This window comes from Oryza sativa, chromosome 2, assembly GCF_034140825.1.
Source record: "Oryza sativa Japonica Group chromosome 2, ASM3414082v1".
Classification (NCBI taxonomy): domain Eukaryota; kingdom Viridiplantae; phylum Streptophyta; class Magnoliopsida; order Poales; family Poaceae; genus Oryza; species Oryza sativa.
This window is the reverse complement of record NC_089036.1, coordinates 17062947-17076788: the sequence shown is the minus strand read 5'-3', so window position 1 is coordinate 17076788 and position 13842 is coordinate 17062947. Positions and strand designations below refer to the sequence as shown.

Sequence of the window (13842 nt, the reverse complement as noted above, 5' to 3'; positions counted from 1 at the left end):
TCTTCTTAAGTTCTACCCTTTCATTGCAAAGAAACTAGAAACTCTCTTCTCCAATATCATGCAACCATCTTTTACTCTTTGGCCATCTTCCTCCTTAAGCAGCGAAGACCATTGTCTTGCCCAAAAAGTCCCCCTGAAAATCACCTGCAACAAGAAATTAGTGTTGGAGCCATTAAAGACTACATTATTTCTGCACAACCATACCGCCCAACACAACGCTGCGACCCCTCCAAAGACTTGAGTTTTTAGTTTAGGTTGAACCCCCCTTAGCCAATTACCTAATAAGCTAGCAACATTCCTAGGCGGATGAATTCCAAAAGAAATGAAGACAACATTCCACATAAATCGTGCAAGAGGACAATCAAAGAAAAGATGTTGTATTGATTCATTAGAATCACAAAAATAGCATTTAACACTACCTTTCCATTTTCTCTTGACCAAATTGTCTTTTGTTAGGATCACTCCACTTCTTAAGTACCACAAAAAAATTTTAATTTTTAGCGGTACCTTGAGTTTCCAGATCATATCATTTTTTGGAATGACGTCCCTATACATGATAGATTTATACATCGAGTTAACAGAAAAGATCCCATTTTTCTGTGCCTCCCACACGAAGCTATCGTTCTGATTTGTTAAACTTACTAAAATAACCTCTGCAACTACCTTTAACCAATCTTTTAGATACTTTCCCACTATAGCCCTCCGAAAGTAAACATTTAAAGGTCTTGTACTCATAACACCTGCTACTGACTCATTCTTGTTCCTCGCTATGCTATACAACTCAGGAAAATGTACAGCAATAGGGTCCGCACTTGGACGCTGGGAGTGATGAAGTCCTCCCATGCAATCGGCCAGCTGGCTTAATCTATATCAGGAAAGAAACAAAAATCCAATGGTCAATTTGTATTTATTTTTTTATTATCCGTGTGTATATTTCAAGTTATCAACTAGTAGCACAAAGACATTAGAAAACGAGCGTGGCTTCAATTTTGGACAAGGATGGTCAAGTGTGGCAAATTTCGGAGTTTCTTACCGGTGGCCAAAACCTCCTTATCTCTGGCCAATTAACACTGGCGACGGCTATTGGTGCGGCTTTGGCCAGCATCGAGCGGATTGAGGTTGTGGCATTTCGTTTGCTGTTGGTTTAGAGCCGAGAGGAGGCCGGGAGAGAGGGATGAGGTGTACTCTGTCTGTTCTATAAAAAACCAATCTAATATTATATATGACATATTCTAGATTATAAATTTGGATATATATGTTTAAATATGTAACATTCAGTCGTACGTTCGTTTTAGTCGTACGGAAGGAGTAGGCCGTAGTGATGGCGTCGGCAGTGGCTAGCTTGGCGTGTTGGCTCTGCTGGCCTGTGGCTAACTGGCTCTGGCCGGGAGAAGCAGCTGCGTTGTGCCTCGCTCGATGGAGAGGCGGAGCGTTGCTGGGCCGGGCCGGCCTGTGCTAGCTTGGGCCAACTCGGCCAGATTAGGAAGTTCGACGTAGGGAAAGAGAAGGAAAGAGGAGAAAAGGTGGACTATGCGTTTGTGCCCATATAATACCAGGAGAGACCACAATACTTTTAATAGGATGCTAATTTAGTACTTTTACATTTTATCTGTCCTTCAAGTTTTTCCTTTTTTTAAAATCATTCTTGACCCATAATCGTAGTATATTTTTCAGCATATTGTTTAGCAAAACAAGAGCATGTCTCGAGTAGAAATATAACTGATGTAAATTCAAACGAAAATATAGAAAAGAAAAGTGCTAGATGCATGTGCACTCCAATAAGCAACCTATGGGGCCACCGCCCATGGAATACTCACTTTACTGTATTTCACTCTTTTCTTTTCTATTTTATGAGACATTTGCAGTGACATGAGAAAAATCCGTCTTATTTTTTTAAAGAAAAAGGAAAATCCATCTTGGTGAGCATACAAATAAAATTAAGGCTGTGTTGCTATTGAAGTTTGATCTTCTTTACTACACATATAAAATAGAGCGACTCATTAGCACATGATTAATTAAGCATTACCTAATATATTTAAAAAATAAATTAATATTATTTTAAAAAGCAAATTTCCTATAGAAAATGTTTACAATAAATACATCTTTTTAACAGTTTGAAAAGCATGCTGATGAGAAAAGAAAGAATTGAAGCCAACATACCTTAAGCTGAAAAGCGTTAATGACTAGGCTAGCTTGTCCACACATAGAACCTGAAGTGGATTTAAGATGATTTTCATTCAAAATGAAAACCAACAGTTGATTGTTTGAAATAATATATGGCTTCTCTAGAACCTATACTTTATATGGAAATTTCACATGCTAGATGATACCCCCGTGCTGTGCATTGATCCAAGAACTCCTAAATAATACTCTAAAATAGATGTTTTTTAATGGAAATTATGTTGCATAATTTCTTATGTCAAAGACAACAAATAATTATCAGTACTGGAGAATGGGAACATCCTGAAGAGTTGTGCTTATTTTCAAGAAAATTTTGGAGTAAATATGGGCAGCAAACGAATGAATTCTGAGAACTTGAAATGAACCATCGAACGTCCAGATAAAATCCAACCGGTAACAAATTGGTGATGGCATAATCGCATGGCTCAATGTGGTGGCATTATAGGGCTTGTTTGGGGAAGCTCCTAGCTGCTGCAGGTTTTTCCAAAATCAGAAGCTCCCCCAAACAGACCAGCTTTTGGTCTAGATGCTGAGAAGCTGTAGTTATAGAATCAAGAAAATGAATTAGAAGCCAGAAGCTGGGACACTTAGTTTTTCCCGATTCTCAAAAATTGGTTACCAAATAGTTACTTATCAGAATCTTAAACTTCACCAAACAGGTCAATAGTTATAGTAAAATGGATTAGGCGCAATTTCCACAAAGTTTTCATAAAATTCCTAAGTTCATAAACGGATTTGCTAGATTTCTTGGGAAAAAAAATTGGTGAGGGCAACTTTCGTTTTTTTTTTTTGCCATCGGATGCGCTTTAAAATTTGTGTTGGCAGGGGAGAATTTTTGTAAATAAACTTCACAAAACACTAATTGTTTATGATTAAATTATTATAAAACCCTAGTATTTTGACTCGTAACATATAACCCTAGGTATATTATATTTCTAAAGTTTCACAAAACCCCTTCCCTATACATGTTGAGCATAAATTTACTTTAAATTTTAAACGATACAGTGTATATGATCTTTTTAATTACTGAGTTCTCAAATGATAGTTTAATTCCCACTACTTTAAAAAATATTGTTTCACATATGCTAAAATTAATTAAAATTTAAATAAAAGTGAGGTTTTATCAAACATTTAGGCAACAAAACCTATAATGGAGTATATCACAAGTCAATATATATATGGGTTTATGTAACTTTGACCATATAAAATATGAATGCTTTTAAAATTTATTTGTGTGTGGCTGTACTCGCGACCCGGCTATTGTAAGCACGCGAAACTAGATGCTGCGTGATTTTGATTATATTTACATTACAACTATATTTTATTTTAACAAGGACATTTAAAATTCTATAAACTGAAATACTCTTTTTGTCCCAAAAAGAATTAAGAATGTGACCCCTTCTAGAATAATGTATGTGGACACCTCTTTGTGTTCATATGCATTAAACTAGCTAGGTTGATTCTTTTAGGAAGAATAGGATGGTCGGAATACAGTTATATTCGGAAAAGATATCGTTTCTACTTTCATAAAATCATCATCATAACTCTCATGTTCCAATCAGCCCGCAGACGAGACGAGACGAGACGCAACGAAAACGAACGGATCTACCCGCCGCGGCGGCATAATAATATACCAATCCTACACACTTCCCCTTCCTCCTCCCCCCTCTCCCTCCCTCCGCCACCAGATCGCGCTCTCCTCCTCCTCGCCCCGCCCCGCCACGACAATGGCGACGGCGCTGGCGAGCCGCGTCGAGTCGTGGGCGCGGGACCAGGCGGCGCGGCTGCCCGCGTGGGCGCGGCCGAGGCCGCCCTCCGCCGCAGCGGCGGCGGTGCCGCGGTGGCCCTGGCCCTGGCCCTGGTCCTGGTCCTGGCCCCCGCCGCCCCGGGCGCCCGCGTGGCCGGGCGACCGGAGGCGCCAGCGGGAGCGCGCGTTCCGGGAGGAGTTCGAGCGCCGCCGCCGCCAGCTCCGCGAGCTCTGCCGCGCCGTCCGCGTCGACACCGTCGCCGAGCTCCAGGAGCTGCTCTGCGCCGTCGTCCTCGCCGAGTGCGTCTACAAGGTGACCTAATCCGAACCCCCTTCCGCCCATGCCGCCCCCCCGCCTTTCGCGATTCTGGTCGATCCGGTTCCGTTGGCTTATAGGTAGAGACCTGGACATGCGCGGCTGTGGTGAACTCTGATTGATGGCCAAAGGGATCGATCATATAGTAGCTCTTATGTTGCCGTAGGAGTAAAAAACTGGAACGTTCTGTCCAGTAGTTTCATGTAAAAATTGGCAGTCTCTAGTGATGTTGAATCGACCTGGGAAATGTCTAAACGATCACGAAAAACTTCTAGCAAATGTAAGCCCCTCAGACTGGGGACAACCATGTGCCGTTATAATGTTATTGTGGCATTCTAAGTAGAATAAAAACAGCAACGTCTCTGTGGTGCCTGCTTGATGTAGTTAATCTGCAAGCACCTTCTATTGTATAATCATTTATTCATTCATGTACGTTCAATCGAACTATATCTCTATTTGTGTTATTCTATTCATATGACATTACGTTGGAACCATGAAAAGGAATGACCAACCTAAGAGAAACTACTGTGATTTTTCATAATAAGTGCATTTTCGTTGTTCCAATTTTCATGTAACCGTTTAGATTCAGTTAACCTACTCTTCCATGCTTTTTAATGTGTTTTGACTACCTTCACCTCTTCCCCTATAAATCAGAAAATTACTATCTAGAATATTTTTACTTATTCTCTCTGCAAGAGGCCTGTTTATTTTATTTTTACTTAGTCTCCTTTTTTTTTTTGTGCCAGAGGCCTGTTTCTGAGATGATGAGATATATTAATAAGTTCAAATCTGATTTTGGTGGACACATTGTGTCTCTTGAGCGTGTTCAGCCATCCTTGGATCATGTAGGACATAGGTAAGGTTTAAGCATATTCATTCTAGAACACAGACATATTTATAATATATGTATTCTCTTGCTGATATTTTCTCACAAATGCTGTAACAGTATCAACTAATTCCTTTTCTCATGCTCTATCGGCAAGTCACACAAGCTTTGGCCATGTAGTTTCTTGTCCAACATCACCTCCCATGCCATCCACCCTCATGTCCATCTCTGTATCAACTTCCAAGTTCCAACAAGAATTTCACCTATTAAAAAAGATACATAAGAATTGATGATGACCTGCATAAATGGTTCAACAGCATGAACTGGTGCATTCACTAGGGAATATTATCCATCCCACCCAGCCATTACCATGGAGATAAGCCTAAGATTTTTCTTTAAATAAAAACTATAAAAAAGAGTAAATTTAATAAAACTACAGCTTTATTATCCCATTTCATAAAACTACAACTTTAAGAGGAATAATTATAAAAAACATGTAATTATGTTGTCTCCCCCATTAGCTGATTGGTAGACCCACTCATCATCCTCACATCCTTCCCTCCCATTAGCTGCTGTGAAGTTGACAGGGCACAGGTGGGACCTTACCTGTCAGATAACCCAGAAGCAACAGTTGAACAGAGTTGTAGGTTTTGATAAATATCTTTCAAAAAGCTGTAGTGTCGTGAAATGTGAAACAAAAAGTTTCAGGTTTTTGTAGTTTTGGCAGTAAAGTCATAATTATGTGAAATTCACGAAAAAGTGCACTGTTCAGACTATGCTTTCATGGTTAAGTATTGAAAATCTCCTCATTATATTGTCTTTTTTTATTGGTGAAATCCTGTAGGTATGTGTTAGCAGAGGCTGGTGATACATTATTTGCTACATTTATCGGTACAAAACAATACAAGTAAGAATTTCTTGCGATCCTAAAGTATGAAATGTTTATCATATTTGCAATTTCATTAAGTTTTCTTATGCTCTCCTTTATAGAGATATTATTGCTGATGTGAATATACTCCAAGGAACCGTATTTCATGAGGATACCGCACAGGATTTGGCTGATGCTGTTGAGTGTGTGCAAAATGATGACCAGAAGGGTGAAGAAAACCTCGGGACATCTTATCGAGAGAAATCAAAACAGTTGAGAAAATCAAAACCTGCTGCACACCGGGTACGCAATAAATGCAACTATTTGTTGAACATTGGCTCACTGTTATTACTTATTAGTTTCTTAGAATTGATTTATCATTGCTTGGATCTACCTAAGTCAGTATAACATGTAGGGTTTCTTAGCACGTGCCAATGGAATTCCTGCTCTGGAGCTATACAAACTTGCTCAGAAAAAGAACAGGAAACTTGTTCTGTGCGGACATTCGCTTGGTGGAGCGGTATGTAGGCATGTGTAACTTGCAGCATAGCATCTCACCCTTTCTATTTGCTTATACACCTCAAATTATGCTACAGGTAGCTGCTTTGGCTACCCTTGCAATATTAAGAGTACTTGCATCCTCATCTCCATCTAAAGAGCCTGACAGGCTTCAGGTGAAGTGTATCACGTTTTCTCAGCCACCAGTTGGGAATGCTGCACTGAGAGAGTAAGTTTGTCTGAAGACTCCATATGGCTTCTTGTAATTTCAAATATGCCTAATACCCTGCGTGGTTTGTTGTAATTTCAATTAATTTTTAATTAAATTAATATAATTGTATATTTCTTCAGATATGTGTTAGAGAGTTGATAAAATTGGAAACACTTCTTTATCTTTTCCCTTTTTCCTTTTACTAGCTACGTTCATCGAAGAGGATGGCAAGATTATTTCAAATCCTACTGTATTCCAGAGGACTTGGTGCCACGTATTTTATCGCCGGCATACTTTCACCACTATAATGCCCAAACACCTGATAACACTAACGCAAAATCTGATGAAGAAAAGGACACAAAATCTGTATGTTCAAAAGAGAACAATGGGGAGCAACTTGTTCTAGGTGTTGGTCCTGTTCAAAAGTCACTCTGGAGACTTTCAAAGCTTGTTCCTTTGGAAGGAGTGCGAAAAAGTTTAAGTGTGCTTCAGAAACAAACAAATAGTTTTGGAAAGGCACCATCACAGTTGGATAATTTCTTGCAATCAAAGGTTGATGAATCAGAAGAGGGGCTGCAATCTCTTGAGATTCAAGAAGGTTCAGAAGGAATTGCTCTTACCCCTTTATCTGATAAAGATGGAGGGCTCACTGAAGAAAATAACAAGACTGATAAAACTAATGTTTCTGAAGTTGGGGGTTCAAAACGGTGGAACAGAGTACCTTCTTTGCCTTCATATGTTCCATTTGGTGAGGTTAGTAATTATTTATTTATTATTTACTCCATTTGTTGGCACCTATTTTTAGTTCCTTTTTGGTATCATATCTTCTAACCCTTTAAGCCTTTATGTTTCAAACTCTACCAATTAGTATTTGCATAATGCATATCCCCATTTGTGTGGAGCATATCTATACATGTGGACAAGTCATCTTTTGCATGAAAACTTTTCGATGCTTGAAGTCATATTTCCTGTATTTTGTGTAGACTTGGTTACAAGAATATTACTTGTATTCTGTGTATGTTTGTTCCAGTTTATGATCTTGCTACTTTAAATATGACTTCTGCAGTAACATAGCTGTTCCATAATTTTTATGCTGCTATTGTCTGTCATTTACCTGATGTGTATGATATATCATACTACCTTGAGAAAGCAAGCAATAATAAGATTAGAGAAAATCATTAGCGATGTATTAAACAATCTATTCTTTTTAATAAATGGAGTGGAGTTCCATCTGTTAACACTAAGAAAAGTTTTCATGCTTACCAGCTATACCTGTTGGGAGATTCATCAGTCAATACACTTTCAGATTCAGAGTACTCCAAGATGACATCGGTGAGCTTTTTAGTTCATTCCTAATCCTCTTGTATTTGTTAAAAAAATCTGAACTATTTAGGAACATGATTTGTTTTCTTTTGTTTTGACTGTTTAATAATATTGGATATACTCATTATCTTGCTGTGTTCTGGCAAAGGCATTTGCAGGTGCAGTCAGTTATAACGGAATTAAGAGAGCGTTTGCAATCACACTCAATGAAATCTTATAGGGCTCGCTTCCAGAAGTAAGATCAACTTTCACCTTTAGTTACACATGGCTATTAATAAATAATGTTCTTTTCTAACTAGTCAGCCAACTTTAAACCTTGTGTGGCTCATGCATCAAACCTAAGTATGATGAACAAAAACAAAGGAAATATGGATTGTTTGCTGTGGTAAATGCTTTCTCCGAACATTAGTTTGCCATATAGGGTTATATTAAGTATCCATGGTTCTGCTCAGTGTAGAAGTATAATTGTTAGAAGTGTATGCCTATTGGACCTTTTGTTCCTAGTGCACCTATCCATGTCTGCCTATATAACATGGCTTTTATAAATAGTTCATTAACTTATTTTAATAGTGCAGAAGCTCTGAGAACAATGAACTTTTTCTGCATAGCACAATATTGAGAAGTGATCTTCTATATGGAACTGTGAATGTGCATATTGTGCATACATGTCTCTTGTTAGTTCATTAAATTGAAACAAGAAAGGCATACTAAACCGACATGACGCTTGGCATACACAATATAACTCTGTTGCATTAGATTAATTTATCCAGTTTAAATTGCACATGTTTTTTTTTGGGGGAAAAGGACTTATTACCATTGAATGTTTTTGTCCTATTTGTGCAGAATATATGACATCTGCATGTCTGCAAATGCCCAGCTTTTTACAGGCATTGAACAATTGCCACAATTTTCACATCTACAAGAACTACTCGGTCTAACAGCTGCTGATTCTGTTGAACTTGGCCATATTGTGGAGCCTCCTACTATTCGAACTGCCACTTCTATTCTTCCTCTTGGATGGAATGGCTACCCTGGTGATAAAAGTGCTGAACCCCTGAAAGTTGATATAATTGGACATGACCTGCATATGTGCACTCTTTTCCAGGCTCAGATAAATGGAAACTGGTATGCTTTAGCTCTTGTAAACAAGTTTTGAGTCCTACACTACAGAAGGAAAGCTCACCAAATTTGACATAATCTATTGTAGGCCTATGCTTTAGTTTGCACTATAAGCTTTTCTTGACACCTTTTTTCTTTTTTTTTTTTGAAATATTTGATCTTGCCCTTTGAGGCACCAATCTTCATCTCGGCAAGAATACCATGTTCATAATTCTGTAGGCGCAAATTTTAGGAAACTGGTACTAGAATGAGGTACTACTATGCTAATGTGCAAAATTTATGTGATGCATGTGAAAAAAAAGAAGGAATGGTAAGAATACAAATTAACACTATGTGTCACATTTTTCTCTTGAGGCTTTTCCTGATAAACAGGAACCCTTGTGAACACAATGAGCCACATTTTATACCTATTAAACCAGCTGTAGGACAAGAACAAAACAGTTTTTCCTAGCACCAAACAGTAAAAGGAATATATGTTATTTTGGGGATCACCTACGACAAGACACAACCAGCACAAGGAGCAACAGCTGCAACAGATTAGGCAGCTGGATCTGACTTCACTTATTAGGCTACCTTAAATCAGTCTGTTGTTTATCTTTTGGAGTTTTGGTTAGTTGATTAGCTAGCCACCATATTCCAAGGCAATTGTTTCATCAGGCACCAAGTAAAGAATAAAGAAGGCTCTTCCTTTATTGATTTTAATATCCCTCATATGGTGTCTGATGGGCCAGGTTGCTGTTACGGATTTACAGTACCTACATGTAAGGGTTCAGGGAGTCTACATAATTCCACTCTACTACAACCTATGAAACGTTGCAGTTTCTATCAATCTAACACTATACTCACTATGAATTTGCGGCAAACTCACAAGATATATATCATCCAAAAGTAACCTCAAATCCCCCCCCCAAAAAAAAAAAAACACTCATGCCAATAATATCACAACTTCACAAGATATGCCATTCAAAAAAATATGTATATCAATTATCATATACGAGTAACTTATCTTGTTGGCATGATGCATTAACCACAAAATAGGTCAAGATATGAGGGTACCTTTCGTATTCTTTTCATTTGGGTATGCCTTAGCATCCACATATACACAATAGACGAAAGATCTGTTATATTTGAACATGTTTGGTATGGATGTAGTGTTGATATTTGAGAGTCTGTGAATTTTGATTTTTGAACCCATATAAGTACACCCGGAACATGAACTGGATTTATCTTGGAGAACTCCAGCTAGAATAATATATTCTTAAAAAACATGTTCCATGTTTGCATGTTGTATTTGATGAATATTGCTCTTTTGTTTTTACTTATGGCTAGCAAAGTTCCCTCCATTTTATTTGCTAGTATTCCATCTTACAATTCAACATGTGCAGGTATTCAACAGTCATTGAAACTCTACCAATGGTGTCATATTCATCAGATCAGGAAGTGCAGCCTACATTGCAAAAAATGCGCATTCTAGTTGGTCAGCCACTAAAGCAGCCTCCAAATTATATCAGTGAAGATTTTATGGTTTCTGTGGCCACGGGTACAGGGTCAAATCCAGATTATGGATTTGACTCATTGTTTGAAGATAAAGGTTGTTGCAAGGGTTTGAATGAATTTCTTATATACGGTACAAGTGATTTTGTAACTATATGTAAAGAGGTCTATGTGAGGACCAGGAGGGTGCGATTGCTTGGACTAGAGGTACCCCCATATCTTGAATATTTTTCTTTTTTTTTCCACGGGAATACTAAATTGGGTATGTATTTATTTCGTGTAGGGAGCAGGTAAAACTTCCTTGCTAAAAGCATTGTTAGGACAATTTAAAGAAAGAAGCAAAGCAGTTCTTGAGTGCATACATGTAGATTTGCATGGAAAAGGAGTTTCAAATGGTTTGTGCTACGTAGATTCGGCAACAGTGAACTTGCAGGTACATTTTTTTACCATGAAATTAACTCCATTGACAGTTTTCAAACTATATAGAAAAAAAATGTTGCCCTTTTCCATTATATCCAATAACAAATATGGTACTTCAGTAGGCCTAATGATTGTATATCAGTTACTTAATGACTGTACAAGCTTATATATGTTTATAGATATATCACCCTAGCAGTTATCTGAAACAATTAGTTCGTAGTTTTTATCCAATAAATTATTTTAGAAACGAGTATATTTTTGCTGACATTTTCTATTCAGAAAGTTTTTTTGAGGTGTAAGTGGAATCATCAAAATGTCAGCCAACTCAACTGAACTTGCCTAATGGAAGTTCATGTCTGTGAAAACCACCATGCCATCCAAAAACATTGTGAAATTGAGTATGGGGTGTGTTGATTGCCAAGATTTAGATGTAGGGGGTGAAAAGCAGCTTCTTTTTTTTTTCAGGGTGAAAATTGGTCTCCCCAACCATAATTCCTGGACCAAAAATTTACCTATTCATTTTTACAGGGCATATATAGCAATGTGGTTCCTTCCCTGATTATTCAACCCCGAAAATGCTCATAGTATGTTTTTGTTCTAACAGGAACTACCTTTAGAAGTTAGGCAGTTCAAAGAAGAATTGCAGTTAGGGATACATGATCTCAGCAGGAAGACTGACTTAGTTATTGTTGTGCATAACCTTGCTCATCGAATTCCTCAGTATCACCAGTCCAACACTTCTCAACCACAGCCAGCGCTTTCACTTCTCTTGGATGAAGCCAAGGCTCTTGGCATTCCATGGATCCTTGCAATAACTAATAAATTCTCCGTCAGTGCACATGAACAGAACGCATTGATCACTTCAGCAATGGAAGCTTATCAAGCCTCTCCTGACATGACTAAAGTTGTTAACTCTTCCCCATTTCTAATGCCAAGTGCCACAAATAGTTTGCGCCCCATCAGTTCAGCTAGTGGCAGTCTGAGGAACGAGAATCCTTCAGGCAGAGCTGCTTTTTATCCAGTAAACTTTTCACTCTCACCATTTCAGAGGAAGGACATTGTTATGCATGTTGAGGGTGTCACTGCCCTTCGTCAACTTGTACATCAAGTAATTCACAGCAATGAAGAGCCAGCATTTGAGGTACTTCTCTCTTTCCTTCTACATTAAGTTTCAAGTACAGTCCATCACCGGTCCCTAAACTTGTACCGTTGTGTCATCCCTGTCCCTAAACTCGCAAATCGACCGTTCAGGTCCTCAAACTTGTTTGACTGTGTCATCCCGGTCTCTAAACTTGCAGATCACTCGTTTAGCTCCTCCAACTTGTTGAGTTGTATCACCTCGGTCCCTAAACAGGACGGTCTAAAAACTTTATATCAAAAAATAATTCATAACTTTTCCATGTGAACTCTAATGAAGACAAACTTTATATCAAAATTGTAGCCCTCGACGCGAACTACAACTTTGTAGTTGAATTTTTTTTATTTAAAATCATTTTTTGTCCCAAAATGTAATTTTAATATTAAAATTTCAAAATCTATAAACATGCAACAATATTTTGGGACCCTAAACAGTTTTAATTCATAAACTTTTCAACTACAAAGTTGTAGATCGCGTCGAGGGCTACAAGTTTGATATAAAGTTTGTCTTCATTAGAGTTCACATGAAAAAGTTATGAATTATTTTTTGATATAAAGTTTTTAGACCGTCCTGTTTAGGGATCGAGGTGATACAACTGAACAAGTTGGAGGACCTAAACGAGTAATCTGTAAGTTTAGGGACCGGGATGACACAGTCGAACAAGTTTGAGGACTTGAACGGTCGATTTGCGAGTTTAGGGACCGGGATGACACAACGGTACAAGATTAGGGACCGGTGATGGACTTTACTCTTAATTTTCAGAAGGCAAAGGAAGCATAAATCCATGTATTTGTAGAGGCCTTACATAAATTTTCATGTTTGATTATGTACCTCATGAGACAATAGTTTTAGGTTAAAATCCAAAAGAATGTCAGCTTGCCATAGCATACCTTTTGACAAACTATCCAATGTATGCCCTTTCAACAATTGTCACATAGCTCCCCGCAAAAAAAAAAAAAAACAATTGTCACATAGCTGACTGGATACTGCATGCTTGCATAGGAGCTTTCTCGTGAGAGATTGTCGCTGGAGCTGGAGAGAGAGAAAGCAGCATCTCTGCAAGGGAAGCGGAAGCCCCAGAAGAGAGATGGCTCTGTTACAGCTGCTGCCGTAGGTGCATCACTTGGTGCCGGACTCGGGGTTGTAATGGCTGTAATAATGGGAGCTGCGTCAGCTCTCCGGAAGCCATGACTACTTCATCGTTTTCTTTTCACCTATTTATAACTTACAATAATAGCGTATAGTTAGCCCATATATGCACCTGTATGACTGAGGAATGCCTGGAACAAGGCTCTAGTGTAGACCACAGAAAAGAGGTTAGTGCACCATGTATATATAGGTAGTCCATAGCATAGTGCCACATTTGGCAGTGTATAGAATAGGTTAATATTAGCGATTCATCTTTGCTTAAGATGGCGCTGTTAAGTACAGTCTTTGATCTCTGTCAGACAAGCCAGTTTCATCTTCATTTGTAATTCTTTATTGATGCTAAGGTTTCCTATTGTCCTAGGACGTGTAATGTCGTAGCGTGTGAACTCGCCCAATTTTACACCACACGTTAACGGTGGATTGGAAACCCAGATTACTGTGGTGGCGCCACTAATTTACTCCCAAAGGTTAATGGGTTACTAGTGAACCCAGTGATTGACTGTACAGGTAATTAGTCTATCATCATGCACATGATTCATAATCTGTATGATC

General features: G+C 38.4%; 1 protein-coding gene across 1 annotated transcript; it reads left to right on the top strand.

Annotated features, from left to right (window-relative positions):
- The first annotated feature begins 3803 nt into the window (after window positions 1–3803).
- LOC4329367 (uncharacterized) lies at window positions 3804–13633 on the top strand. Its single transcript, XM_015771500.3, has 14 exons — window positions 3804–4241; window positions 4991–5100; window positions 5915–5977; window positions 6061–6241; window positions 6354–6458; window positions 6535–6665; window positions 6854–7400; window positions 7914–7979; window positions 8129–8205; window positions 8814–9095; window positions 10475–10790; window positions 10867–11016; window positions 11608–12144; window positions 13144–13633. The coding sequence occupies exons 1-14, from the start codon at window positions 3909–3911 to the stop codon at window positions 13330–13332; spliced, it is 3087 nt and encodes a 1028-aa protein (XP_015626986.1). The 5' UTR covers window positions 3804–3908; the 3' UTR covers window positions 13333–13633.
- The last annotated feature ends 209 nt before the right edge of the window (window positions 13634–13842 follow it).

Excerpts from the sequence above, each read along its gene's own strand:
- LOC4329367 (XM_015771500.3), top strand. The coding sequence starts at position 3,909 with ATGGCGACGGCGCTGGCGAGCCGCGTCGAGTCGTGGGCGCGGGACCAG. Across the intron at positions 4,242-4,990 it reads TCGCCGAGTGCGTCTACAAG|AGGCCTGTTTCTGAGATGAT; the intron begins GTGACCTAATCC and ends TTTTTGTGCCAG. Across the intron at positions 10,791-10,866 it reads TGCGATTGCTTGGACTAGAG|GGAGCAGGTAAAACTTCCTT; the intron begins GTACCCCCATAT and ends TATTTCGTGTAG.